The sequence below is a fragment of the Phyllostomus discolor genome, chromosome 7 (genome assembly GCF_004126475.2).
Source record: "Phyllostomus discolor isolate MPI-MPIP mPhyDis1 chromosome 7, mPhyDis1.pri.v3, whole genome shotgun sequence".
In the NCBI taxonomy this organism is placed as follows: Eukaryota; Metazoa; Chordata; class Mammalia; order Chiroptera; family Phyllostomidae; genus Phyllostomus; species Phyllostomus discolor.
In genome coordinates, this window is record NC_040909.2 from 54,813,521 (window position 1) to 54,840,186 (window position 26,666).

Here is a 26,666-nt window from a genome sequence, read left to right on the forward strand (position 1 = left end):
GTGTTCTGTTCTTCTGTGGGTATCATATAAGCAGGTAATTTTCTTGTATAATATTGTGAATATAGTTTTATGCGTTGCATAACTCTAACAAAATATAATGTGTATTTTTGCCTCCCTCCATTTTGTTTGCAAACGGTTACATCTTGTTTGCCTTTCATTAACTGTTACCTTTTTTTAATTGATGTGCATAAACAATTAATTGCCTGATCTAACTAGAGCATATCCAACCCAGGTGATAAAGGGCAAAAGGGAAATTGTAGAAAATATTGTCAAAACCAAAAACTAGGGGCTTGGCATTTGGTCAGGTGACTGTCAGGAGACTGCTCTCCAGAGTTTCGCCTCCAGGAGCGCTGGCCCCTGCACACAGGTGCGAGCACACATTTAATGAACCATTTGCCTCAGCTCGCCCTGCGGCCAGGGCGGTGCACCACCGTGTTCTGCTCTGGCCAGTCTCCCTTCAGCCTGTTCTCTGTGTTAGCAGGGTCACCTTTTCAAAATATACGTTGATAAAGATGCTCTTAAATTAGATTGTTGTTATGGTTGTACATCTCTGAGAATATACTGAAGACCGTTGAATCGCAGTGAAGCTGCTTTAAAGGAAGGCATACATCGGACACACTGACTCCTCTTGGACTCCTTCAGGCTCATTTCAAAGTCCCGGAGTCCTTTTCAACCCCAGCCAGCGCACCAAGGCTCCCCCAGGCGGCCTCACGCCTTTCCTGCCTCGCATCCTCACATGTGCTGCTCTCCCTCTTGTACTCTGTCCTCTCATCCTGCCAGTGACTTCACCTAAATGACATCTCCTTCCCTGACTATGTCTCCGAGTAACTTCCTCCCTACTTGTATTCTCTGTGGCTCTAGCATGTTTGTTTTATTTAATTTTTCATGTTTGTTTCACTGTGTATACAAACTATAATTTGTGTAGTTACTAGCTCACCTGCCTAGTGGGCTGAAGCTCTGAGAAGGCAGGACTGATGTGGGGTCAAGCACTCCTGAATGCCTCCCGTATATTAGCATTTGACCTTGGAGAGACCATTACTACTTGCGTACATCTCATTAAGCTCCCTAGAAATTCTCTTTTTGGCTGGAGGGAGTTAGGAACTACTGTATGTGAAGGCATGGGTGCCTTGCTGACCGAACAGAGGTCTGGAGAATAAATGGATAGCTAGGCCTGGATGGTCAGGGTTTAAGTGGTGTTAATAGGAGGCAATAACTTAACAAAAAAGATTCTCTGGGATTAAAGAAATTGCACATCAGGGAGTACAGAGTTATACAGAAGTCCAAATAGTGGCACCTCCCACTCCCCCACAGGAGAGGGACTCCTGGGGTTTTGTGGGAAAAGGGGGGAGACGAGGTAAGTTGTATAAAGACAAGCGAGTTCATTGGTGCTAGATGAGGGAAGGTTCGGTCTGTACTTCACAGACTGGCTGGAGACTGGAAGGGCTGCATTTGTATTTCACGGATTGGTTAACAATGGTATGGTCATCAGCAAAGTCCAGTTTTCATCATTTTTTACAAAGAGAATATTCTAGTTCTTACTGACTCCTTGGAATGTTGGTGCTTTGGTCCAGGAAGGAGGATGGAGAAGACAAGGTGTGCAGGGCAGTTCCTCTGACGTGGCTTCTCGGCTCTATGGTAATAGGGCTCCGCTTGTGCTGTCTCTCACGGTGGTGTCCCTGGTTTGGCCCCGAGTCACAAGTTTCTGGGTTCACTCAGACCTGCGCAGACCTGTCCTCAGCCATGCTTGGTATCTGCAGCAAACTGGTGTCATGATTGCAGTGACTTCTGTGTGATCCCTGAACTGAGGGCTTAGAGCACATGCCTGCAATGTGTTTTCTACCCTCTCTTATGGTTTGGGAATTATCTTGGGTGTTTTTGTCAACATGAAGCTCTCTGCATCTGAATTCTGAAATGTGAATCATGTACTCCAAGCTGGCATGTTTTGCTGGGGTAGGTGGATGTGCCATGGTTTTGAAATGGGTACTAAAGACATTTAAGTAGGATTTTTTTTCTGGGCCATTTTGTTTTGTTCTATTAAAAAAAATACCCATTTTACTAAATATTTTTCATTCAGTATTTCACAGGGAGTATGTATATATAAATGACTCAACTATATAGGATGCGGCCAAAGTAGGCTTATAGTTGTGAGTGCGTGAAACAGTTTATTCTTATGTTATTAATTAATTATTGCATTATATTCTATATGAACAACTGTAAATCTACTTTTGCCCCACCCTGTATAAGAAGCCCAAGTTATAAAGCTTATCCTTTATTTCTCAGTTATAAAAATTTATTAGGTAGTCACAGTTATAAATTTTAAAGAGAAGAGAAAAGGAAGAGAATTTATTATTCAGTGTATCACTTCGTTTTTCTGACTTCGGTTGTAACTTAATATTAACTTGTTCTTGAATAAAAGTGCCCTTCTTTTCTATAGACAATAACCAATGTTTATATAATTATAATAGGATATTCTCCATATCACGTTAGAAAAATGACTTTTTTTTTTGTTCTGTTATGGTGACATGATTTTATCTTAGACAGTTGCCAGTGGTGTCAGGAAGAGAAGACTAGGCAGCTTCTTTTGCATTTGTTACATTTTAGTTTTCTGAGGCACATGTGTAAACTATTTCTTACTTGTGATGTTTATGTTTGAGCAGGTGGAGTAGCTATTCATGCAGGTATTTTTATAATTACTAAAATTCAATTTTGTAAAGAATGGTTGTTGTATAAAGACAATTACATAGGCTTCAAAGTAATACATTGTTTAGGGATGTGTGTTCTTGGGCAGGTTATATGCTGTTTCTGAATAATTGTACATAAGTTACAATATTATTAAAAGAAGTACATGAGCCATTGTATTGATGTTACTTTTAATAATGCCTGCCACATAGACGGTAATTGAGTTAGTAAGCAGCTTATTATTGGGCCAGGCCATGGGTGGCATACTTAAATGCATAGAGAGTAGACAGGGAATAAAAATGGGAATCAAATGGGAATGGGTGGGGTCATGATTCTTCTCTAAAAAGCTAGTCGCTATTGACTTGGCATATTGTTGCTGTTTGGGAACAAAGTACAGATCTCCTGTTAAACAAAACACGGATATTGGAGCTCTCCATGTTGCCAGTACTTCAAGACACATGCATACATGTACAGTGGGTGAAACAGAACATCTGGGTCAATGGCTGTGTTTAGCATGATGGCCACAATATGTGATCTGTGATCTGTACTCATCATTTCTGTTGATTATTAAGGATTCAGAGAGATGGTGCAGTTGTCAAATTAGAAGTGTGGATTTGTTGTGATCAACATTAGCATAATACTATCCATGATTAATCCCTGTTTTCCCAGGAATCTTGTGAGATCCAGAGATACGATACTTTGAAAATCATATAGTGTTAAAATGCATTGAAAGCATTGGTTGGTTTATTTTTATCTGCTGTTATAAAATATTTGAAGTCAGGCCTACAATTCTTTTTTAGGAGTGTGGTTCTGAGTCCCTGTGTAAATCAGTTTTCTTAGTGTACCTTTTCTTGAACCTGTTGGGAATCATGCATTTTTATTTCTGAAATTTTAAAACTGTTAATGTAGTTAATAGCAGAGGCATGGCTCTAATTTTTTCTTCCTTTAGTCCTAGTTGATTAAAAAAAATAGATTCTGCTTTTGGAATGAATGTTACTTTACAGTGAAATAATGAAGAGAGAATTTCAGTATTTTACTTCTTCTTCTGACTTAACTCATTTTTACAAGCCTGCTTCGTGTTCCCTTTTTCCCTAGGATACTGCATTCCTGTGTGATTCCTCCTTCCCTTGAATTGCCTATAAGTTTCAGTCATGGCTCTATGTGAGGTTTCTTTATTACTTCAGATGATGAGAAGACATATTTTTGTAGTTGGGACAATAAGTACAATTCACTATGATAAAATAGATAATTTGTTGTAATATCTGTTATATTTGAGGTCAGCTCAATATCACAAATAACTGAGGGGACTATTTGTAATGAAGTAGTTACAGAGGAATGCACTTCATGATTTTACTTTTTGGGACACTTGCTAACTACGTTTTACTACAATTAACTGAATGATAGTCACAAAGGAGAGATGAGAGACTGATTGGAATATTATTTTAACTATAATTTGATACTTTTGCCCATTATAGGCACAAAAAGATAAAGATTTATTCATTTTAGATTATTGTGTGGTTTAATGTTCTTAAATACTCTTAAAATTTAGAGAAAATTATGCTTGACAGTGATTTCGCCATCCTTGAGGGATCTTTAATTAGTTTGTTGTGTGAGCAGTTATAATAGATACAAACAGCCTGCTTAACTGCTTGTCTGCCATTCTGGAAATATGTGTTCTGGATTTGCAAAAACGGGTGCCTTTTACTTATTTTGGTGGGCTGGTTTCTGGCAGTAACTCTGGCAGTGAACTAGGACTCTTGTTACATGGGAGCCATCCATCCATCATCCTAAGTAATTTTCATTCTGGCATTGGGGAACCAGAATTTTTTTGTTGTTGTTGTCTTGATGTTTTTAATTTTGGATGGAAGCTGACCACTTCTCCCAGGCGTCTAAGTCCTTTGGAATGACCTAGAGTTGGACATACAGTTAAAAGTGGAAATACACTCAGCTGTCACTGATCTATCTTGCCTTGAGTACAAGATGTGTTGTAGTGCATTTTGTAATACAACATGCTGTAGATGGATCTCTGGGCTGTTCTTACCGTAAACTTACTGTTTTCCGTTCTCCCTAACATCTACCATCTAACCACTTTACCCTGTGGGAGATCTTGACATAGCTGTTATTCAGTGGATGCTGTCGGTTCAGTACGGTAAGGTGAAACCTAATGTGGAGGAATGCTGTGTTTATTTCCTGAAGTGACCGCATGTCTTCCTTTCTTGGTGGGCACCTCAGACTTCCATTTATTTTTTCAGATAAACAAATGCATGTATGTAAATATACCACCTTTCTTAAAAACAGTAAGATATCAGTTGTACTCTGTCATTTCAATTCATGCATTTGCAGTTTTGGGAGAAAAATGTTTCTTTTTATCCCATGTATATTCAGTGACTCTTCTCTCTGGCAGTAAAACTGAAGAAAAGACATTCATGTCCAGATTGTTATCTAATGTAGTGTTTAGAGAAGCTGGTTTCTTTGTATGAAGAATGTTCAGCCTGCACATTAACACATAAGAGTTAACACAGCTTGAAACTCTTTTTTTCCCCTAAATCAAAATCTCTGTGAAACCCTGAGAGTAAGGATTACGCAGAATCCTTCCTCCTGAAGATTACAGTTGAGGCAGATGGGATACACATCTGCTTTTATATTCACAGAGTAAGAACACTTCTTGTTTTAAACTTGTCTGGTGGCTCTGGGAAGTCAAATCATGCACATAGGAAACAGTTTTGTTGATATCTTTGGAGGTGGATAACTCTTAAGATATTTTTATAGGAAATCATTGGGTTTGGAAACTTTTTTATCTTTTTAGTGTCAGGCTGGAAATGAAGTATTGGTAGAAGTTCTCAGAGGTGATAGAGTTCATGAAAACTACCTGATGAAAATATCTGTCACCCTGCACAGTAGCTGGATTCCTCCTGCTGAGTGAGACATAGCATGGTGGCTAGTTGATGCTTTTGGTTTGAAAAATCTTCACTTTCATCCTGTCAGAATTGAGAGACTCAGATTGCCCTGGATGGTGGGAGCAGCTGGATTTTCCCTTTGAAAACTCATTTCATTATTACAGTATCCAGACAATTGAAGGCTGCCCAAGTTTGATATTTCTCACGCCCAGATTAGGCTGTGCGTGTGGGTGTGCCTGGGTGTGTGCTTGTGCATTTCTGTGTGTTGGTCAGACACACTAGAGGTGACCTCTTGGAGGAACAGTCTGCATCCTTGTACAGGACTGAACACTTTTTGTGCCTCTTACCTTTGTTACCTCACTGCAGTCTCAGATCTGACAAGTTTGGTGGCCGCACTTTTAAAAGCCCCTCTGAGCTTATGCTGATGGACTACTTCAGCCCCTGCTGTGGGCTTGGTGCTGTAGAACTTGGTAGGATGTGTTTGCGTAACACCAGCTCCTCCTCTTTGTTAGACACATGATAATTAAGGGCAGATTTACAGTTATTGTCTATTCTAAAGAATGAAACTACATATTTTCATAAGCATGCTTCATTTTTAATTGTGTAATTAAGTTGCTGACATAAACAGGGATACAATTTTACATTAAGGTAAGGATCCGTAAAGGCATGCATTTGCATAATTTAATTTTCTGCACAGAAGATATTGAAAATCAATAGCATGTTTCATAGCCTTACCGTACATATCATTGCCATGCTGCCGCTGGTTGGCTGATTGAGTTTCGAAGAGTGCACAGAGAATTAAAATTGATTGGATTTGGTGTGCTGAGTCTGTGTCTTTACTTGGGATCCGCAGATTGTTTCTTTTAGCAAATCTCTGTTCCTTTCCAATAAAATAGTAAGTGCCTTAATATACCTGATGCACCTTTATGTCTGCTATTCAAATAATAATTTTTAAAGTTTTTTTTAAATAAAGTCTTTGTCATATGATGAAAATACATCTGGGACTAAGATTTTGTTTTGTTTTAAATATACAAGTGCCAGTAGTCTATGGTTATGTTCTCCTTCAGGGAAAAGGAAATCACACATCATTGACATAGATGAAATAAAAGGGAACAGTAAATATAGTCATCTTTAATGCACAGTTTATGTGTTAAAAAGAAAGCTGGTGCCAGGGTGATAAAGTTTGTTGCTACCCTGTTCATTTCTGAGTTGTCTGTAGGAAGAATTGCTTATGAGGTCCTGGGGGGTGGTTATTCCTCCCTGCTTCATGTTGTAGATGGTGCTTGTTTCTGGTGCTTTTGCTTGTGGTGTATATAAACACAGCATATATGCATGTGGATACACACACTCTTACCCCCAACTCAGATACCATCAGCCTCCTGATTTTTCATGTATTCATTCATTCAATCACTTGCTCACTAGCTACTGAACATCCACTATACATCAGGCTTCATTGTGGGTGGTAGGTTGGGAATCCTGGGCCACGTGCAGCATACTTTTCAGAATCAGGGTTTCCTGCCCATTCTCACCCTGCTGTGTCCAGTCCACACTGTACCTCAGTACTCTGGGGAGTGGGATGAAGACAGGGGTAACCACCTTCCTCGAGGTGGCCTTCTCCCCCATGTTACTTCTTGTCCTTTGGTCTATATACAGCAAAACCATACCTTTTACTTTTACTTTGTCCCAAGTTGATCTACTTTTAGACAGGCAGTTCCATTGCTCACACCACAGTGTGATGGGCACGGATGGCTAGGGAGGTGTCTGCCCTTTGGAACATGGATGCCATTGACCTGCAGTGTCAGGGGAGGACCTTCTGACATGTGTCTCTCTTGTTTCTTGAATTAAATATATCTCTGTAGTTTTAATTTTTTACTAATACAATATTTTGTTGGTCTGGGAAGCTGGCAGTTGTTGGAAACCTGCACTCACGGTCCGTATCCACGCGTTAGGGTCTATTTCTCAGTACTAGCAAGTTGTACTTCCTGATGCAACTGTTAAGACTTGGCATGTGAAGTTACAGATTGTAGGGTAGGGGCTGAGACTGTCAGAGCTGAACTGGACCCTAGGTCTGGCTCATTAGGGAGGTTTGTGCTTCTTATTTTTGACATCAAGAGAATCACCTGGATAACTTGGAAAAAAATACTGATACCCCTTAGACCAATTAAATCCTGATGTCTGCAGGTAGGGTCCATGGTATAGGGTTCTTTAATTTTTTAACTTTTATTTTTTAAAAGCAGCCAGAGTTGAGAGTCAGAGCTGTAATCCATCAATGGCATTTATGGACGGAGAGCTTGATGATCAGGAGTTTAAGTGACTTTTTTTTGAAGGTCATCAGATCACAGTTCCTGTCACTTGTGGATCTTTTGCATATAAAAGACAGAAAAGTACACTTTGGCAGGTAACTGGTTTATGTAAATATGAAAGTTAACATGGGGTTGTTTTTAAATTGGCTTTGTGTCTGGCTTAACATTTTCCAACAAGAATCCATCTCTAGAGTTTGCTTCATCTGGTTTGGTTCTACTCTCAAGCTCCTCTCCTGATCCCTTTCTGGACCCTCAATCACCCCCTTGAGGCTTCCAGCTTATACTGTAATCATGGAGGAACAGAGAATAATCTCTCTGATTGGCAGATGTCCCCATTTCTAAACATATTATTGAGGCCGGGAGCATAAGCCAGTGTCTACCCCAACCTGGAGCTGGCGGGCAGATGGGCGAGGGGGCCAGTATATATGATTCCTGGCTAAGGGAGTGGGTGGGGAGGTAGGATGGTTTAAAAACAGTGACTACAACAAATTGCCACTATGTTGCCAGGCCTTAGTTCTGGCCAGGTGCTCAGTTGGTTAGAGTACGGTTCCCTTATGCCAAGGTTGCAGGTTTGATCCAGGGTCAGGGCACATACAAGAATCAGTCAGTGAATGCATGAACGGGTAGAGCAGCAAATCTCAATTTCTCCCTCCCTCTCTCTGTCTCTCTCTCTCTCTGTCTCTCTCATCTCTGTCTCTCTCTCATCAATAAAAACAAAATAAAAGCACTATATGCCCATTCAGAGTTAGGTGCTCTGCTCATAGTGACTTGTGTATCTTCACAACTGTCCTGTGGGGTTGATATTTTTATCTCTACATGACAGAGTAGCTGAGACTCAGTCACATGCCCTAATGGAAGTCACATGGATTACTCCCAAGGCCAAGACACTCTTTTACTCAAATTATTTGGGAACAATTAGGGTAAACTAGCTCTAAGATACATAGTAAACAGATATATTAAAAAATTTCCTCATATACATGGAAAATGTAACAATTATTCATTTGGTATGCTTTAGTGTATGGGAAAAATAGATTAGGAGACTAGTTGGGTGATTTTATTTTATTATTATTATTATTTTTTATCCTCACCAGAGGGTATGTTCACTGATTTGAGAGGGGTGGGGGGAGAGAGAGATGAGAGAGAAACATTGATTGGTTGCCTCCTATACATGCCCAGACCAGGGATTGAACCTGCAATCCAGGTATGTGCCCTTACTGGGAGTCAAACCTGCAACGTTTAGTGTATGGAATGACTCTCCAACCAATTTAGCCACCCAGCTAGGGCAGGAGATTTTATTATTGATTACTAGAAGCTTAGAATGGTCAACTTCTGGGGGTTCTATATGGCTCATTTGCAAAAACTTAGGATGGAATGGATGGACGGTACTTAAACCTTCATCATTCTTGAAAAATGAATAGCAACTTAGATTTTGACTTTGTCATTCAGGACAAATGAGCAGTGATACCAGGTTTGCCTTTCAGATGTGTTTTAGTATTGTGAAAGATTCCTCTTTTTCTCGGAAGGGTTCATGTCAACGGACTTTGTTCTCTGTTCAGTCATTACTTCTCTTAAAGCCAGTCCTTGCCATTCTTTGCAATTGACATGTAAACATAAAGTGTTATACATGTTTCCTAATTTTCCTCATGACTGTCACAGTGTCTACAAAGCTAATACTATCATGGTGAGATTATTCTTATTACTGTGACTAATTTGGAGTAGAAAAAGTATTTTGTTTCTCTGGTGCCATCTTAATCTTTAATTGATTGTACAGTCTCCCTAACCATTTCTCTGCTTTTAAAAAGTACATTTGGTTTTGTTGGGGTGCATTTAAATGTTAACGTAGACAGCTGGGATGTATTGTTTGAAGAGCAGTTGCATTTCATTTTGGATTCTGGGCACCTGTGTTATTTGTCTTTTTAAACATCAGTGCACTCAGGTGTGGGCTCACAGCAAAAGAATTTTGCGTCTGTGATGGGATGGGAGGGGAGGGCTTTGACCACTGTAGCTGGCAGATGGAAACCCTCCACAATGGCGTAGAAGATTGGATTCATTTTGAGTGTTCAAAAAATACATCATTAAGCAATGTTTCTTTTCTGCTGTTCTCGGAGGGTTTTAAATTTCACATTGTCTGGTGCAATAGGCGACTGGCTATTTGGGGTTCAAAGGAGGTAGAGGTCTGATACTTAACATGGGAGGTCTCCTAGGCCTCAGACTGTGCTTGGGGTGAGTGGCAGAAGCCCTGGCTTTGATGTAGGTGTGCCTAAGTTTGGTTGCCTGACCTGCTGCATATTTACCTTTGTGACCTGGGACTGTGAACCTTAATTCCTCCATCTGTAAAAGAGAGAGAATGACCCTTGCTCTCTGAATATCAAATAAGGCTAGAGGTCCTTTGTACCTAGGACATGACCTTATATATGTAGTTGGAACCAAAATTGCACATTACAGGTCTACTAGTTATATGACCTGGAGCGAGTTATAGTTAATTTCTCTAAACTCCAGTTTGCTTAAATATGGAATGGCCTCACCATGGGGGTCATTGTGTCTACTGCCTGGTAGTCTGTTGCAGATGAAATAAGATAACGTACATAAAGTGCCTAATGTATTGCCCTTCTTGGCACAAAGTAAAGACTCACTGTAAGCAGTGATTAATGTTAATATTAACCATGGTAATTTCTCTAGAGTCTCCTATAGTTGCTTTTCTGTAAAACCAAGAGGTTCTATTCAGTTATTACAAGGTCTGTGTGTCTGGGAAGTCACTTAGCTGTGTGCTTTTAACACCTTCCTGTGTCCAGTGGGGTGATGACTTTGTCTCACTGTGGCTCTCCCTGTCTTCCAGCATTGACAGAAGGCTATGTTGGGTCCCTTCAGGACAACAGACGCAGCAGTTCAGCGCAGATCCGCAGGCGCAAAGCCTCAGGGGACCCGTACTGGGCCTACTCTGGTAAGTTGATTTGTCCTGACCAGGATCACAGGGGCCAGTTAACATCCTATTAAACTCAACTGGAAAGCGCACTTTGATTTCTGTCTGTTCAAAGCTTTTGTAGTTCCCTAAAAGTTGTAATAATAGTCAAGCCTGTTTTGCCTCAAGGTTATTCAAGAACCTTAATTTATCTCTCCCACCTGTTTTCCCACCTGTTTTCTCAACCTGTTTTTCCCCTAAATTTATTTTCTGAACTTTACTTGTTAATGAGTTATTGTACCAAACTTGTAATTTTCCAAAAGATGTAGCTATTTTTCTTTTGTTGTTCTCCAGTGGCTGTGATTTTAGAGAGCAGAAAATATAAGGCTAGTTTTGAGCTGCTAAATGTCTGCTAAATATTGCAGAGCATCACATATCAAAATGATCTATTACGCTTTAATCTAAGAAATGCAAGTTGAGCTTCAGATCTTAGTTGAATATACTTCCGCCCTCTAGTCTGTGGTATTCTGTAGTTCTTTTCTTTTTTATTTTTACTCTTAGCTTTTGAACCAGTAAAGAGAGAGACTACTACAGGTCAGGGCAAAAGTAGGTGTACAACTGTGAGTCTGTGAAACACAGAGTTTATTCTTGTATTATTTGTTATTAATTATTGTACTATTTTCATACAAACTGTAAATCTATTTTTGCCACACCCTGTATTGTAACCATGTTGAATATTACATTGGTAGTAATTTCATTACATTATAAAGAGAGAAAATGAAGTCCTATACGAATACACAGAGCTTTCTAAATTATGTCTCTAACAACAAGCAAACATTTGATAGGTGACTTCTGTTTCTAAAACAGATTTTGATGCTCAGAACATGGAAAATGTACCTAATTAAGGAGAAATATTTGAGAAGATAGACCACTTGAAATTATTTTGGCACTGAATGACCCAAGTTCTTTATATGTAAAGGCTTGGAGGCAGAGTAGTAGTCTTAATAATAAATCTATGTATTATGCAATGTTGTTGCATACAGAGCTGAATGGTATTATTTTCATAATGATACTTATGTTCTGAATCTTGAATTTCTACATGCAAATCCTCTTAAATTTATGTCAGTGTAAAATTTATAGGCCTGATCTTTAATTACACCTTATCTATTGGCTTTCTGCATCCTTTTGTCTATTGATAAATCTCCTGCCCCTACGGGGAGAGTAGCCTATCTGTTTTGTTTTGCAAAGAACAGATAGTGATTCTGAAGTCTTCCATCACACTCAGTTCCTTGTGATTAGAGTGATCTAATTAAAGCCTCTTTGTCAACATTTTTGATAAATGAAGGAAATTGGAAGATGAAAGCCAAAATTACATATATATATATATATATATATATATATATAGCTTCTTGCCAAGAAAACCAAAGAAAATTTATCTTTTTGTACTCTGTGGCTTCAATTCAGTTAAGAAGAGGCAAAAAGTGGCCTGCTATTTACAGTTCATCAATTTAGAACACTAATGCTGTTAGTCGGAAATTGGAAGTTACACCCCATCAGCATCTCCCGTTGAAAGTGGCAGTAAAGGAATGAAAGGCTTCAGGTCTTCTCATTATTTACAGTAGTTAAGAGTGAACATAGTGGTGTGATCTTTGGGATGGTGTAATTGTTGCATCGCTAACTCTAGTGGACTTACTGAGTCTCCATTTTGTAATTCTGGAATGCATTGTATCTGGGTTTGGGAACATCTTCTATTGATGGAAAGTTCGATATTTCAACCTCAGGAGTTGGCATGCTGTTCTGTAAAGGTGCAGATGGTGAGTATCTTAGGCTTTGCAGGGCACATGGTCTGTCTCTGTTACAACTGGCCATTTTCATGTAAAAGCAGTCATACATATATATTACTGGACATACTGGCTGTGTTCCCATAAATTTTATTCATGAACACTGAAATTTGAAATTTATTTAATTTTTATGTCAGGAAATATTATACCTTCTTTTGATTTTTTCTCTCAACAATTAAAAAATATAGAAACTATTCTTATTTTGTAGGGTATACTCAAATAGCTGCCATTTGGATACGGTCCACAGGTTATAGTTTGTCAACCCCTGGTTTTTAATAGATTTTTTTCCTGGAATTGGGATTGGATAGTCACATGAGGACTAGCTACTTCCCTAGCCCAGAAAGATACGGACTGATTTAGAAGAACCAGTGAGGTCACTTACTAGGCTTAATGGAGAAAAATCAAAGGCAAAGAAAAGAATGAGAAACGTATCAAATGGTATATAGTCCTCATGCTTTACTTCTTCTGGAAAATTCTACTATGGTTGCATTATTAGCTGTTGCTTCACATCTGTGGGTGAGGAAAAATAAAATTTCCTCCTGCCCTTAAAAAGTTCTTCTGGCTAGGCTAATAATCAAAATGACATAAAGCAGATTAATAGGAGAAAATCAAGTTTTAATACATGCACATAGGGAATTCACATAAGCATAACAATTCCAAAGACAGTAACACAAGCTGTGATATAATAGTCATTCTGGACTAAGGAAGTAGGTGGGGTAAGGGTCTAGGACTTCTGAAAAGCAATAATATTTAGTAAACAAAATTTGTCAGGCAGCCTTAGAAGGATGGAATACAGGGAGGACTCTGCTCAGATGGGCCTTGCTAGGCTCCTCCGTGTCCATCACAGATGGTTCATATTAAAATGCAGTCATCTATGGTATCGATGGTGATATCTCTCTTTTGGGGGCAGGCCCTCTATCTAAATTCTTCAAGGCAGTTAGGGGGAAGGTCAAACTTTTTTTCTTTTGTTTTCTTAAAATTAACCAGGTTAACATAAGTAATATCCCTAAAGTCATATTTTACGGTGCCAGCTTCTGCTTCCTCTCACACCTAAGGGGTGGAATATTGGTTCTCAGGTCCAGAAGGCTTGGCATCTATCAAAAATGTTGCTTGTTACTTTTGGCACATCAAATCGGGACCTTTAAATCACAGTAAAACAGATGTTGGACTATGAGCTGCAGGTATAGCTCTAGGTATAAATGGTGCTTGAAAAGTGGGGCTGCCAAAAGAAAGGCTTTTTTGTAGAGGGAAGTGTTTGAAATTTAGCAAAAACAAAGCAGAACATTCTGAATGATTGGTTTAATGGTTCAGATTTTAATCTTACGCCTCCAGTTCATGGATTTGTCTTTGTTCCTCCTAAGGTAATACTTTGCTGGTATGGTGTGTGAGAGTATGAGTTTTGAATTCATATAAATAGGTTATGGCTTAAATCTAAGTTTTATCTGCTAATATCCTTATGATGTTGGGACGGTATTTAATTGCTTGGATCCTCAGTGTTCCCATCTTTGAAATAGGAACAGTTAATAGTACTTCCCTCATAGAGTTGTTGTGATGAAATGAGATAATACATGTGAAAATTTAACAAATATCTGGCATAAAGTACCTAGTATTACTCTTGCTCTTTTTGACACTATCGTTGTTGTTATTGGAACTTTCACTGGGTAGCTGTGATTGACAGTGGGTGGTCACTAGGTAATACTGACCACTAAGTGAGCTAAATTCTATCATTCATAATTTCCAAGAATTTCCCATTTGGGATTTGGGAATGAGGATTAAGCAAACTGTCCTCAAGTTCAGGGGTTCATTGACAAACTGCAAACCATTGCCTACTTTTGAGAGTGAAATTTTATTGGAACATAACCATGCCTATTCCTTGGGGTATTGTCATTGGCTGGTTTTATGCTATAGCTGAAGAGTTGAGTAGTTCACATAGACCTTTGACCAAAAAAATCTAGAACATTATTATCTGGCCCCATCACAGAAAAGGCTTGCCTTTCTGTTCACACTGATACAGCCCTGGTTTTGGAGAAGATGTTAGCCTGACTCAAACAGAAGTTTTCAGAGATTTGGGCTATGATTTCTCCTCCCCGCTCCCCAGCCCCTACCTGCCTCACTACCCTGGGTCTTGCGTTTCCATTGTGCTGGAATATCCTTGGCAAACTCAGGTTAGCATTCATAGTGATTCCGGTGGTACTGCCTTTGGAGAGGACTTGGGAGGAACAAGGATGAGCGAGTGGGGTGTTGAAAGGGTAGATCAGGGAGATGAGTGGGTGTTGGCCATTCTGGGGTTCCTTGTGTTACTCTGTCCTGTTGTAGATTACCTTCTTGTGGGTGGTGTTTGGTGAAAGATGCTGATTTGGTTATTCCTGTGGCATTCCAGCCCACTCACTTGAGGAGAGTTGTGTAAGTATTTAAGCTTGTTTTTAGGATATTATTGTAATAGCAGTTCATTAATATTAGTGCAACTTTTTGCTTTAATACTAGCTAATTTGCATCATCTTGGATAAGGCATATATTCTGTTTATATTTGAAGTGCCAAAAACCTTTACTGCTTCAGGCTTATCAAACAATGCCACTGTGAACACCTACAGCTTTAGCACAGAGGTCTGGAGGAGCCTGGAGACACTTGGTCTAATCCTGTTGTTATCATCTGAAGATTGGTTATCTCTCTGGTTCTTAATTTGTCTACTGTAAAAAAAGGTGAATCTTAATATCTAAGTCTAATGGGAAAATATCAAGCATTAGAGGTATGAGACAGAACAGAAATGTAAGATATCATTGTTAACTGATAATAATGGCAATATAATTTCAAGATTGCTTTATATCTTTGGATTTATTTTTCTTATACCAAGATAGGGCAAAAAGGGGAAAGATCTTTTTATGTATTTCATGCAAAATTATGCTAAAAAAGGGCAATAGTTCAAATAAGAGTATCTCATTGGAAATATTAAACCAATCTCTTTTTTGTTAATTCTACTTGACTAAGATACATATATTTTTCTGTGTTACTTGAGGTGATGACCATTCATGAAAAAACTAACACGTACTAAGTAGGTCATCATTGTGGGAAAGGGAAATGAGCAAGTTCAAGTGAAAAATTTGAAGCATTTTTATAAAGCTCTCTGTTCTTTCTCTTCCCCCTCAAAGACTTAGAGAAAACCAGGCTGTGGTTTTCTTCCCCCTATCCCTTTTTTAATGCATTCTATTTGTTTTTTTACATTTTTTAAAAAAGTTTTATTTATTATAATCTTCTAAGACTGTTTTTATTTTATTTTATTTTTTTAAAGATTTTATTTATTTATCTTTAGAGAGGGAAGGGAGAGAGAGAGAGAGAGCGAGAGAGAGAGAGAGAGAGAGAAACATCAATGTGCGGTTGCTGGGGGCCGTGGCCTGCAACCCAGGTATGTGGCCTGACTGGGAATTGAACCTGCAACTCTTTGGTTCGTAGCCTGCACTCAATCCACTGAGCTACACCAGCCAGGGCTTCTGGTTTTTTACATTTTTAATAATCTTTATTTCTTGTTCCTTCTGTGTAGGAAGACACTGAGTCAGAACAAGAGGATAGTTTCCATGCTTAGAGCAATCCACAGCTGAGACATGCAGTGACCAAAATTTCTTGTTAGAAGTGTCTGGTGTTGCTCTCCGTGAAGGTCAAGTAGGATTATTCTAGGAGGCATTGGGGCCCTGGCCAGGAAATTGTGGGAGGAGATAGGCATTGTCCGTTTTGTATTGTCTTGGGTTTGATGACTTGTGCAGTTGTAAAATGGAGATAAAAGGACATACCTTGCAGGTTGGCTTTGAGGATTAGCAGTAATGTTATGTAATCACTAGGTATAATTCTTGGCCTCTACTCTAGAGTGCAATAGATATCACGCATTTGGCTTTTAATTATATGCCACCCCAGTACATTATTTATATAAGCATCTTGTTTTATAACACACATGTGTGTTGTGTGTGTAGGTAGGTACGTGTCTCATTTCCTCAGCTAAATGTACAGTTCTTGAAGATAAGGATTAGTATAGCTTATAATTTTTTGTGTTTCCTACTGTGAGCCAGAATATTTTATTTTGTGCATCTTTGGTGCATATTGTTCAAGTGGGTGAATGGGTGGATGGGTAAATGAACTCATGCCATAATCTGTTTTTAGGAACTCACCAAAGGGATCCTGCCATGAAATTCAGATAAATTAGTGGGTGATTTACAAAAGGTTTCACAGTTGGATCCTTTTAAGTAATGAGCTCTCCTGGTGAACTTAAGATAAAATTAAATTCCTAAAATAACATCTCCATGCCTATTTTTAACAATGTTTATATACAGGGCAAAGCAAAATATACATGCCTCAACTCTACTTTTGTCATTACAAGAATGGAAGACACTGTAGAACCTCAAAATTTAGTGTTAATATTGGTGTATTATTTGCCCTTCTCCTACTGTTTCTCCCAAATCTATTAAGGGAATCATTTTCCCAGGACATTTCCTTTGTAACAGAGACCTTCTGATCTGATGGAACCACACTGTTTGGGGAGGAATCAGCCTTAAGATTCATCTTTCCAAGCTAACCATCTTGATGCTTAGCTTGACCCTTTTCTCCCTAACTGATCATACTCCTCTTTATTTTTAAGTTTTATCTTCTCTATGATTCCTTATTAATCTATTTACAGTTTGTAAAGAGAAGTTGTTTACTTATTCATTTAACATACTTATTAATTACTTACTGCATGCCAGGTGTTGTGCTGTAAGGGGAAGGGCCAGAGAAGCCTTAGAGTTGCTGCTGCTAGACCCCAGACTTTAAAGATGGACACGTGTTTGTGAAGGCATGCAGGGCCTTGAGGCATGAAGCGGTGTGTCAGTGACCTGGGACCTGGAGGCAGCTCAGTAGGTCTAAGGGCATTTAGTAGGGTGGAGAGAGGGAATAATAGGGTGTTGGAGGTGGGCCTTGAAGCGTCCTGACAGTACTCTATTTGTGACCTAGAACATCTTTCCAAGGATGCTAGGGAATTGTTCAAGGTTTCATGGTGGATGTGGACTCAGCTTTATGTTTGAGTGAAACCACTGGTTGTAAGGTTAGACATTGGTCAGTGAGGGAGATGTTAAGATGAAAAATGATGTGGTTGTATCATCAAGGATTTGAGAGAGAAAAGGACAGTGCTCAGAGGAATTTATCATTGTTAGTACGTGGAAGAGAAAGCAAAATGAATGGTCTAGAATTATCTCAAAGACAACAGGAGGTGGCATTGCTCTTAATTTAAAATGGGTAAATGAGGAATGAGTAAATGAGGAATGCTGGGGTGGTTATACAGATAAAAATAATTCAGACTTGAACCTATTAAGATGTGGTGTATAGTGTTTTATTTACATTTTTATACCCTTTAAAATTTGTGCTCTTTGAGCAGAATCTTCGTATGTAATTAACCTTTGTATTTCCCTGTTTTTACTTAAATGTTTGGGAATAGGAGGCTCTCAAGTAGGAAAGCATTGTGGAACAAACCGTTTTTTCCTATAGGTACTCTTTTCTTATTTCGATTGGTGGTTGCAAGTACAGATAGAGTGAGAAAAAACACATATGGTCACACAGTAATCTGGACTTCATGTATAAAAGAGAAAAATGTATTGCCTTATGTTTAGGATACCTTCAACATTTTTCAGTACTTGGCTGAGTTTTGTTTTCTTTTTCCCTGAACTGTTTGAGAGGAATTATTTTTACATCTTAGAGATTTTTTTTTTTAAATCTTTATTTTAATCCTTGCTGCCTTAGTTCTACATTCCTTAGCACCTTCTCTCTGGAGAGGATGTCACAGTGTTTGTAAAGTTAATGGATGCTATTGTATGTTGTAAGAAGACATCAATACATATCTTAGGGCCCCTGTGACCCTTGCAAAACATATTAGGAGGATTATATATTGTTAAGTGACGGGTTGATATCAAGTGATAAACATTGATGATGACAATTCCACTTGTTGCTATGATGAGGCATTTGGAACATGGGTACATGGAAGGCTAAAGCATTTAGATTTTAAATTAGCTCTGAGGGTAGTGAGTTGATGCAGCCCTTTTGATCTTTAAAATTTTTTATTTTATATTTTGTAATGTTTTATTGTTTATGCTGTTACAGTTGTCCCAGTGTTTTTCCCTCTTTGCACTCCTCCAGCCAGCCCACCCCCACCTCCATAGTCAACCCCCACACTGTTGTCCATGTCCATAGATCCTTCATATATGCTTTGACTAATCCCTTCACGTTCTTTCAGACAGTCCTCAACACCTTCCATCCCTCTTACTGCTCTCACTTTGCTCCATGATTCCATGCCCCTGGTTCTCTTTTGCTCATTAGTTTATTTTGTTCATTAGATTCTTCTTATAAGTGAGATGATATTGTATTTGTCTTTCACTAACTGGCTTATTTCACTTAGCATGATGCTCTCTAGTTCTGTTCATGGTGTCCCAAAAGGTAGGAATTCCTTCTTTTTTTCTGCTGTGTAGTATTATATTTTGTAAATGCACCACAGTTTTTTAATCCACTCACCTATTGATGGGCACTTAGGCTGTTTTCTGCACTTGGCTATAGTAATAGCCAAGTGCTGCTGTGAACATAGGGATGCATACATTCTTTAGAATTGGCAGCTTGGGATTCTTGGGGTATATTCCCAGCAGTGGGTCCAAAGGTAGTTCCATTTTTAATGTTTTTTGAGGAAATCCATACTGTTTTTCACAGGGGCTATACCAGTCTGCATTCTCACCAACAGTGCACTAGAGTAACCCTTTTCTCCACATCCTCGTTAGTACTTGTTTTTTGTAGATTTATTAATGATAGCCATTTTGACAGGTTTTGACAGGTGTAAAGTGATATCTCATTGTGGTTTTAATTTTCATCTCTTTGATGGCTAGTGATGAGCATTTTTTCATATGTCTATGGGCCATCTCTCTGTCCTCTTTGGAGAAGTGTCTATTCAGGTCCTTTGCCCATTTTTTAATTGGATTGTTTGTCATCCTGTTGTTGAGTCATATGAGTTCTTTATATATTTTGGAGATCAAACCCTTGTCTGATGTGTATCATTGGCAGATATGTTCTATCATACAGTGAGTTCCCTTTTCATTATGATGATGATTTCTTTAGCCGTGCAGGAGCTTTTTAGTTTGATGAAGTCCCATTTGTTTATTTTTGTTTTCCTTTATTTTACTTGCCCTAGGACAGGGGTGTCAAACTCATTTTCACCGGGGGGCCACATCAGCCTTGCGGTTGCCTTCAAAGGACTGAAATAATTTTAGGACTGTATAAATGTAACTACTCCTTAACTGTTAAGGAGTTGAAATTACATTTGGCCCTTTGAAGGCAACTGTGAGGCTGATGTGGCCCCTGGTGAAAATGAGTTTGACATCCCTGCCCTGGGAGTTACATTGTCTAAAGTATTGCTATGTGAGATATCTGAAATTTTACTGCCTATGTTTTCCGCTAGTACTTTCATGGTATCATTACCTAAGTCTTTTACCCATTTGAGTTTATTCTGGTGTATGATCTCAGTTGATAGTCTAGTTTCTCCCTTCCCTTCCCCTTCCCCTTCCCCTTCCCCTTTTGGCAGTACTAAAAGTTCACGATCCAGTGACTTAGTGCTCCTTTAGCGGGTACTGCCACCAGGCCCATCCCACCAAGAAAAGAGATAAGATAAGCAGTAAGAGTAGTTCAACTTAGTATTTTCAACAAGGGAAAAGGCCAGTAAAGTGTTACTCAGCATGATATATACCAATGATATTTTGTTTGCTAAAAAAAAAAATCCACATGACATACCTTAACAATATCCAAAGGGAAAATAGAAAGTTCCCCTGTATTATACAGTAAGAGAGTGGGTTTTATGAACCAAATAAGATATAATAAATGAGTATATTTTGTTAGGTTAGAAAGGAAGACAAATAGCCTTTAAGTAAATCACACAGCACATGCAAATAATCGCTCTCCAATTATCAGGCATGTATGAAGCTGGGTATATTTGCCCTTTGAACCTTTAAATTATTCATGTCCCTCCACAAATCCACACTCCCCCTACCCCTGTGCCCAAAAAGGCAGTTCATAGGAGAGAGCATCATCCTTTCAAATTTATAACCAGGAGGAAAAAATGTTTGAGTTAGATCCATCACAGATATGTAAAATATATATTTATAGATAACTCTGTATGCCTTCTGTAGACCCACTAAACTAGGATATTAGGATTAGGATTTATGTTATATCAAAGCAAATATTGACCTTACCTCTGGCTAGGTCAATATTTATTACTTTGTTCAATAAATCTTGATGTTCGTTTTCAAACTAAGTTGGTATCAGTTCATTAATTTCTACATGGTTCATAATGAGCATTTTATAAAATTTAAAATGCCAATGAAAATGTTTTACCTAAAAAAATTAGATACAGTAAATTAAAGAAACAAAAAAAAAAGCTTTTGCTTTCCTTCTGGCTTTCTCTTCCCTCAAAATTGTGACCAAGAAAGCTGCATGAATTGTATATAATGCAGCTATCCGTTCTAAAATAAAGGAGTTATTTTAGAAAGTATTTTGAATGTATTGGTATACGAAACTGAAATATTCTAGGTATAATACTATCCGATCTTAGAATATTATAAAACATAAAGAAAAAAGGCAATCTCTCTAATTTCTCAATGATAACTACAATTAACTTTTGTTTATAGCCTCCATTAATGAGACCATTAATAAAACAGTATTATTTTAATATATCTTTTAGCTCAACCTGTTTCCTTTTGGTAGATATTTAGTAAGCATTCCCTCATGAGGATGTATTATAAATTACCCAGGCACCTAGTGATGGTTATTCAGGCTGTCAAACATAGTGCTGCTTTGGAGGTAAGCACAAGTGTTTCCAAACAACAAATTCCCAGAAGCAAAAGTGCTGGATCTAAGACTATCAACATTTAACATTTTCACAGATATTACAAGTGGGCCCTCCATAAAGGCTCCATCAATAAAGAAGATGCACATACAAACCGTGGGATATTATGCAGCCATAAAAAAGAATGAAATCCTGCCACTTGTGACAGCATCAATGAACCTAGAGGGCATTGTGCTAAGGGATATAAGTCAGACAGAGAAAGACAAATACCATGTGATGTAGCTTATATATGGAATCTATAAAATACATAATAAATAAACAAAGAAAACAGAAACAAGCCCATAAAGAGAACAAACTGATGATTGGCAGATGGAGGCGGGGTGGTGGAGGTAAAGATGGGTGAAAATGGTGAACAGGAATTAAAAACTACAAGCTGCCAGTTATAAAATGAATCATGAGGATGTAAGGTACAGAGACAGAATACAGTCAATAATGTCCTAATAAGCCCTGGCTGGTGTAGCTCAGTGGATTGAGCACAGGCCTGCAAACCAAAGCATTGCTGGTTCGATTCCCAGTCAGGGCACATGCCTGGGTTGCAGGCCTGGCCACCAGCTGGGGGCACTTGAGGGGCAACCACACATTAATGTTTCTCTCCCTCTCTTTTTCCTTCCCTTCCCCCTCTCTAAAAAATAAATAAAATCTTTAAAAAATAATAATAATGTCCTAATAACTTTTTATGATGCCAGATGGGTACTTGACATATCATGGGGCTCATATCGTAAGGTATATAAACATCTAACCATTATTTTGTACAACTGAAACTATTATAATATTCTATGTAAACTATAATTTAAAAATAAAAATTTTTATCACAATACCTAGTATCAAACTATACTACAAGGCCACTGTAATCAAAACAATCTGGTACTTGCATTAAGAACAGACACATAGATCAATGGAGCAGAATAGAGAGCCCAGAAATAAATCCATGTCTCTATAGTTAATTGATATTTGACAAAGAGGGCACAGGCATAAAATGGAGTAGAAATACTCTCTTCAATAAATGATATTGGGAGAACTAGACTGGCACATGCAAAAGGAAGGAAGGATGGGAGGAAGGGAGGGAGGGTAAAGAAAGAGAGGGAAGGGAAGGCAAGGCAAGGCAAGGCAAGGCAAGGGAAGGCACGACACTAAGTCACTGGATTGTGAACTTTTGGTACTGCCAGTACATAGCTGGATTAAGTGTCTAATGTATGCTTAAAGATTGAATTTTTTCTTCTGTTTAAACGCAGAGGAGAACTCAGTTCCTAAGGTTAAGTGTAATCTGTACCTGAGCAAAAATCTGTATCTTATGGGGTCCTCTTGTGGTCAGTCCACCTTGAGTTTTCTTCCATTCTGATGACAGTAAAGTGGTATGTTAGTCTTCAATGCTTGTGTAAGTGGTGATGAAATTAGCCTCACCTTCATCTTCTAGCTGGTAATTTCCCAGGACACTGTTGAGATCAGTAGCATTAAGGGTGGCATATCTTCTTGGTTATTTCCTTTGCTGTTAAAATTTAATCTGTCCTCTGTTTCATTTATATTAAACCTTATTTCCATCATGTAACTAGGACCTTGTTTAGATTGAAAAGCAAATCAGCTTACGTACATAACGTAGAACCTTCCCTTCTTTAGAGAATCCTTTCTAGTAACTTTAGAAACTTTATTAGATGTTTTCTAGTAATTTTACTTTTCATTAATAATACTATAGTGTATAATAACTGTTTTCCCTGAATGTAATATTGAATATGATTTTATGTAATATAAAAAGTGACTTTGACTTAAGGAGTTGACTTTAACATAAGAAAGTCATTTTTTTCTTGAGGTCTTTATTGAGGAAACACTCACAGTTTGGTGCTCTTAGGTCTGCAACACTTCTGTCACTTGCCAATTTTTCTTTTTAGCAGAGACAGGTCTTATGCAGAGACTTAAGCTGGTATAGTATTTTAGAATTTGATCTTATGGTTTTCATTGTTTCTTGGTAACTTTCATATCTGGCAGGCCATGCTAATTTTCCATTTCAGTGTGTTCATTTTATATTTAAGGTTTTATAAAAAGTGAGTTGGTTTAAATAAAAAAAACTAACTCAGCAGTTGTTCAGCTGGCACTCCAATGTGGCAAAATAAGTTTTCTTCTCTTGGAGTTATTACCACCACCTCAGAAGGATCAGGAAGCCTCTCATATGCTCTGCAGTGTCTTTCATCTGCTCTGTGAAAAGTCATAAAGGGTACATATAGCATTTCCTTGAATAGCTTAAGAATTAAGGAAATTATTTCATGTCCTAATTAAAAAACAAAACAAAACAAAACGTGGCTCATTGTATGTCCTGGTCCTCATACAGAAGCAGGTATAATATAGATTACTATAAATCTTAAAATATGCAGTGGCCCAAGCCCCCTGAATTTCTTCTATGGTCACCTCCCTGGCCACTCCTCCCACTTTGGGACCTCCCCAGGATTGAACAGTGGACCTCTAACTCGTCCTCTACCATTTATTGTTAGTGGTTATTGCCTCTGATTTGTTAAATGTTTTAAGTATTATCTCTGCTTACCCTGACAGAGGAAATCTCACAGAGTAAAAGTGGCAGTATTTCAGGGTACATATTGTGCTCTGTGGCCCACTTAGTGGATTTCATTGACCCTGAGATCTTCCATGGCACCGGGAAGCCACTTGATCCAGATTTTCTGTTTATGCTGATCCACATTCTTCCAGTTTGAGACCATTCCCTGGGAGGAAAACAAGCTCCTTACTGAAGCTGCATGAAAATTTGCTGCTCCCAATGGTATCATTTTGTTGGTCTGCCCCAGTTGTTGTTGGCCCCTTTCCCTCCTGGAACCCGTTTTTCTCTGTCCCACCCTTCACCCTAGTTCCAAGTGTTAGCACCGTGTTCTTCCTTTTAGCAGGGTGTGCATGCCAGTAGTACTTTTGGAATTGATTGGTCATTTGAGAAATTTTAGCAGGAAAATGAAATATGAACCTCTACTAGGCTGTTTGACTAGAATCTGCAAAAATGAGAGAAGTCACTTCAGTGTGTCTCTGCTTCTGGAGCTTGCTTGCTGTGATAATGGAAGGTATTTTCTCCACACTGAGGTGAGCTACATAGTCTACACACTCCTTTTGGGGAGTGATTTTGACATTTTTGAAGGTCCTGCAGCTTTTATATTCTTACATCACCTCCTAATGAGCTATCTTATCACATCCTTTCTGTGTAAAGATGCCCTCTCTCTCACCAGCCACTGGGGTGTGAAAAGAAGTTTCACCATTCTGGGCCTATTGATTGAGTTCCTGCTGTGCCGGAAGGAATCACTTAAGGCTTGCGCCCCTTTGTGATAACAGTGCTCCTGGTTGGCAATATCACCAGGACTGTTCTCTTCAATTCATTCAGAAGTCGTTTCCAGGAGCATGTTTGAGTATAAGGATTTGATTTAGTATCAGTTACCATGTTTTGTTTCTGGAAGAGACCTCTCGACACCCACAGCTTAATAATGAGGGCAGTTTCTCATTTTGGGTAGCTGTCCTGAGGCAGGGCACCTCCCTGCAGCATCTTTGCACCTTTGCCATCTGTACAGAACATTCCTTGTTATTTCTACTTTGCTACCCTTAGTCAGTAGGCTTGATCTTGGAATCACTTTTCTTATGGCTTTAATATTTCAGCAGTTCCAGAAGTCAAATGGTGAGGTACAAAGTTCAGAGAAAGAAGAGAAAGTTCCCTTACCTTTTTTTTTTTTTTTTGTATTTCTACTTAAGAGCAAGTTAAGTTTTCCTCAAAGGACCCTACCTCTGTACAATCAACCCTTCTATCTCATTGGTCAGAAGTGGATCTCATATTCATGCTTAATCCAATCACTGGCAAGTGAAATGGGGTTAGCATGATTGGCTCAGACCAATCAGGATTTACCCAAAAGCAGCTGGGAGAATGGCGTTTCAATAAGTAGCCCATGGTGTCCTCAATTCTTGTCTCTTTCAGGCATTAAAAACTAAGCAACGTTTTGGCTTAATAATGTAAGAAGTTACAGGAAAGAAATGACTTTTGAAATGAAAATTTGATTTCAGAAGCATAACATGGTCACAAATAAAATAACAGAGCTCCAGAATGTAGGTTCTTCATAGTATTCAGGGTTGCAATATACTGTTCTGTCACCACTGGTCATATGTGGCTATTTACATTTAAATAATGTTAATAAAAATTATATTAGCCAGGCTTTAAGTTTTTAGTAGCGACAGATGACTAATGGTTACCCTTTTATTTATTTATTTTTATTTTTTATTTACTTTTAGAGAGAGGGGAAAGGAAGGAGAAAGAAAAAGAGAGAGACATCAGTGTGTGAGAGATATACTGATCAGTTGCCTCTCACATGTCCCCATCTGGAGACCTGGCCCACAACCCAGGCATGTGTACTGACTGGGAATTGTACTGGTGACCTTTTGGTTTGCTGGCTGGTGCTCAGTCCACTGAACCACACAAGCCAGGGCTAATGGTTACTCTTTTAAACAGCATGGAAGTTTCCCTTTTTTGCAATAGAGCTTTTGCTGTATTGGACAGTGCTCTTCAGAGGATTTAGACATTGTAGAGAAGTCAGCAGATAACATTTATTGAGCACTGGCTCTGTCTCAGGCACTGGGCTCATTGCTTTGTCTGTCTTAATTGCTGTTCACACCTGCCCTCAGAAATATGCTCCTTTTGCAGAAAGGAAAACCCTTCTTTATGGGGAAGTGTCTCCCTCAAAGCATGTTTGAGACCTCTTCTGAGTACTGACACCTGTGCCTGCCCCACCCTCCTAGCTACTGGAGCTAAGTTTGGAAGTGGAAAAACCTGATATTTGCAAACATTCTTTTAAGTGGAAAGCATTAAGTGTAGACGTTGATTTACAATATTTTTGAAAAACTTGCATATGCTACATGTGTACAAGCTTCTCAAATCTAGGAAGACCCTATGTAGGCCCCTCTTTTCTTTGGTGGCCGTCAGGAGTTGTGCTGTTACAGTTACTGAGCATCACTTTTGCCGAGGTTCTGTATCTTCGGCTCAGTAAGTCAGGCACGTGTGTCTGTGTATGTCTTCCTCTTGCTGGTCTACAATTCCTTGAGTTACTTACTGAGAGTATTTATCAAACACTGGCCATGAGGCAAGCTCAGTTCTAGACACATGGGCCACAACAAAGAATAACACAAATAAAATC

At 38.7% G+C, this 26,666-nt stretch overlaps 1 protein-coding gene across 3 annotated transcripts in view; it reads left to right on the forward strand.

Annotated features, from left to right (window-relative positions):
• The window catches only part of PTPRG (protein tyrosine phosphatase receptor type G), a 708,699-nt gene that overhangs the window by 167,097 nt on the left and 514,936 nt on the right, over positions 1 to 26,666 (forward strand). For all 3 annotated transcript variants that reach the window (XM_036031526.1, XM_028518657.2, XM_028518659.2), the window contains exon 2: positions 10,716 to 10,820. In XM_036031526.1, the coding sequence (XP_035887419.1) occupies positions 10,716 to 10,820 (105 nt within the window). The remainder of the gene's footprint in view (positions 1 to 10,715; positions 10,821 to 26,666) is intronic.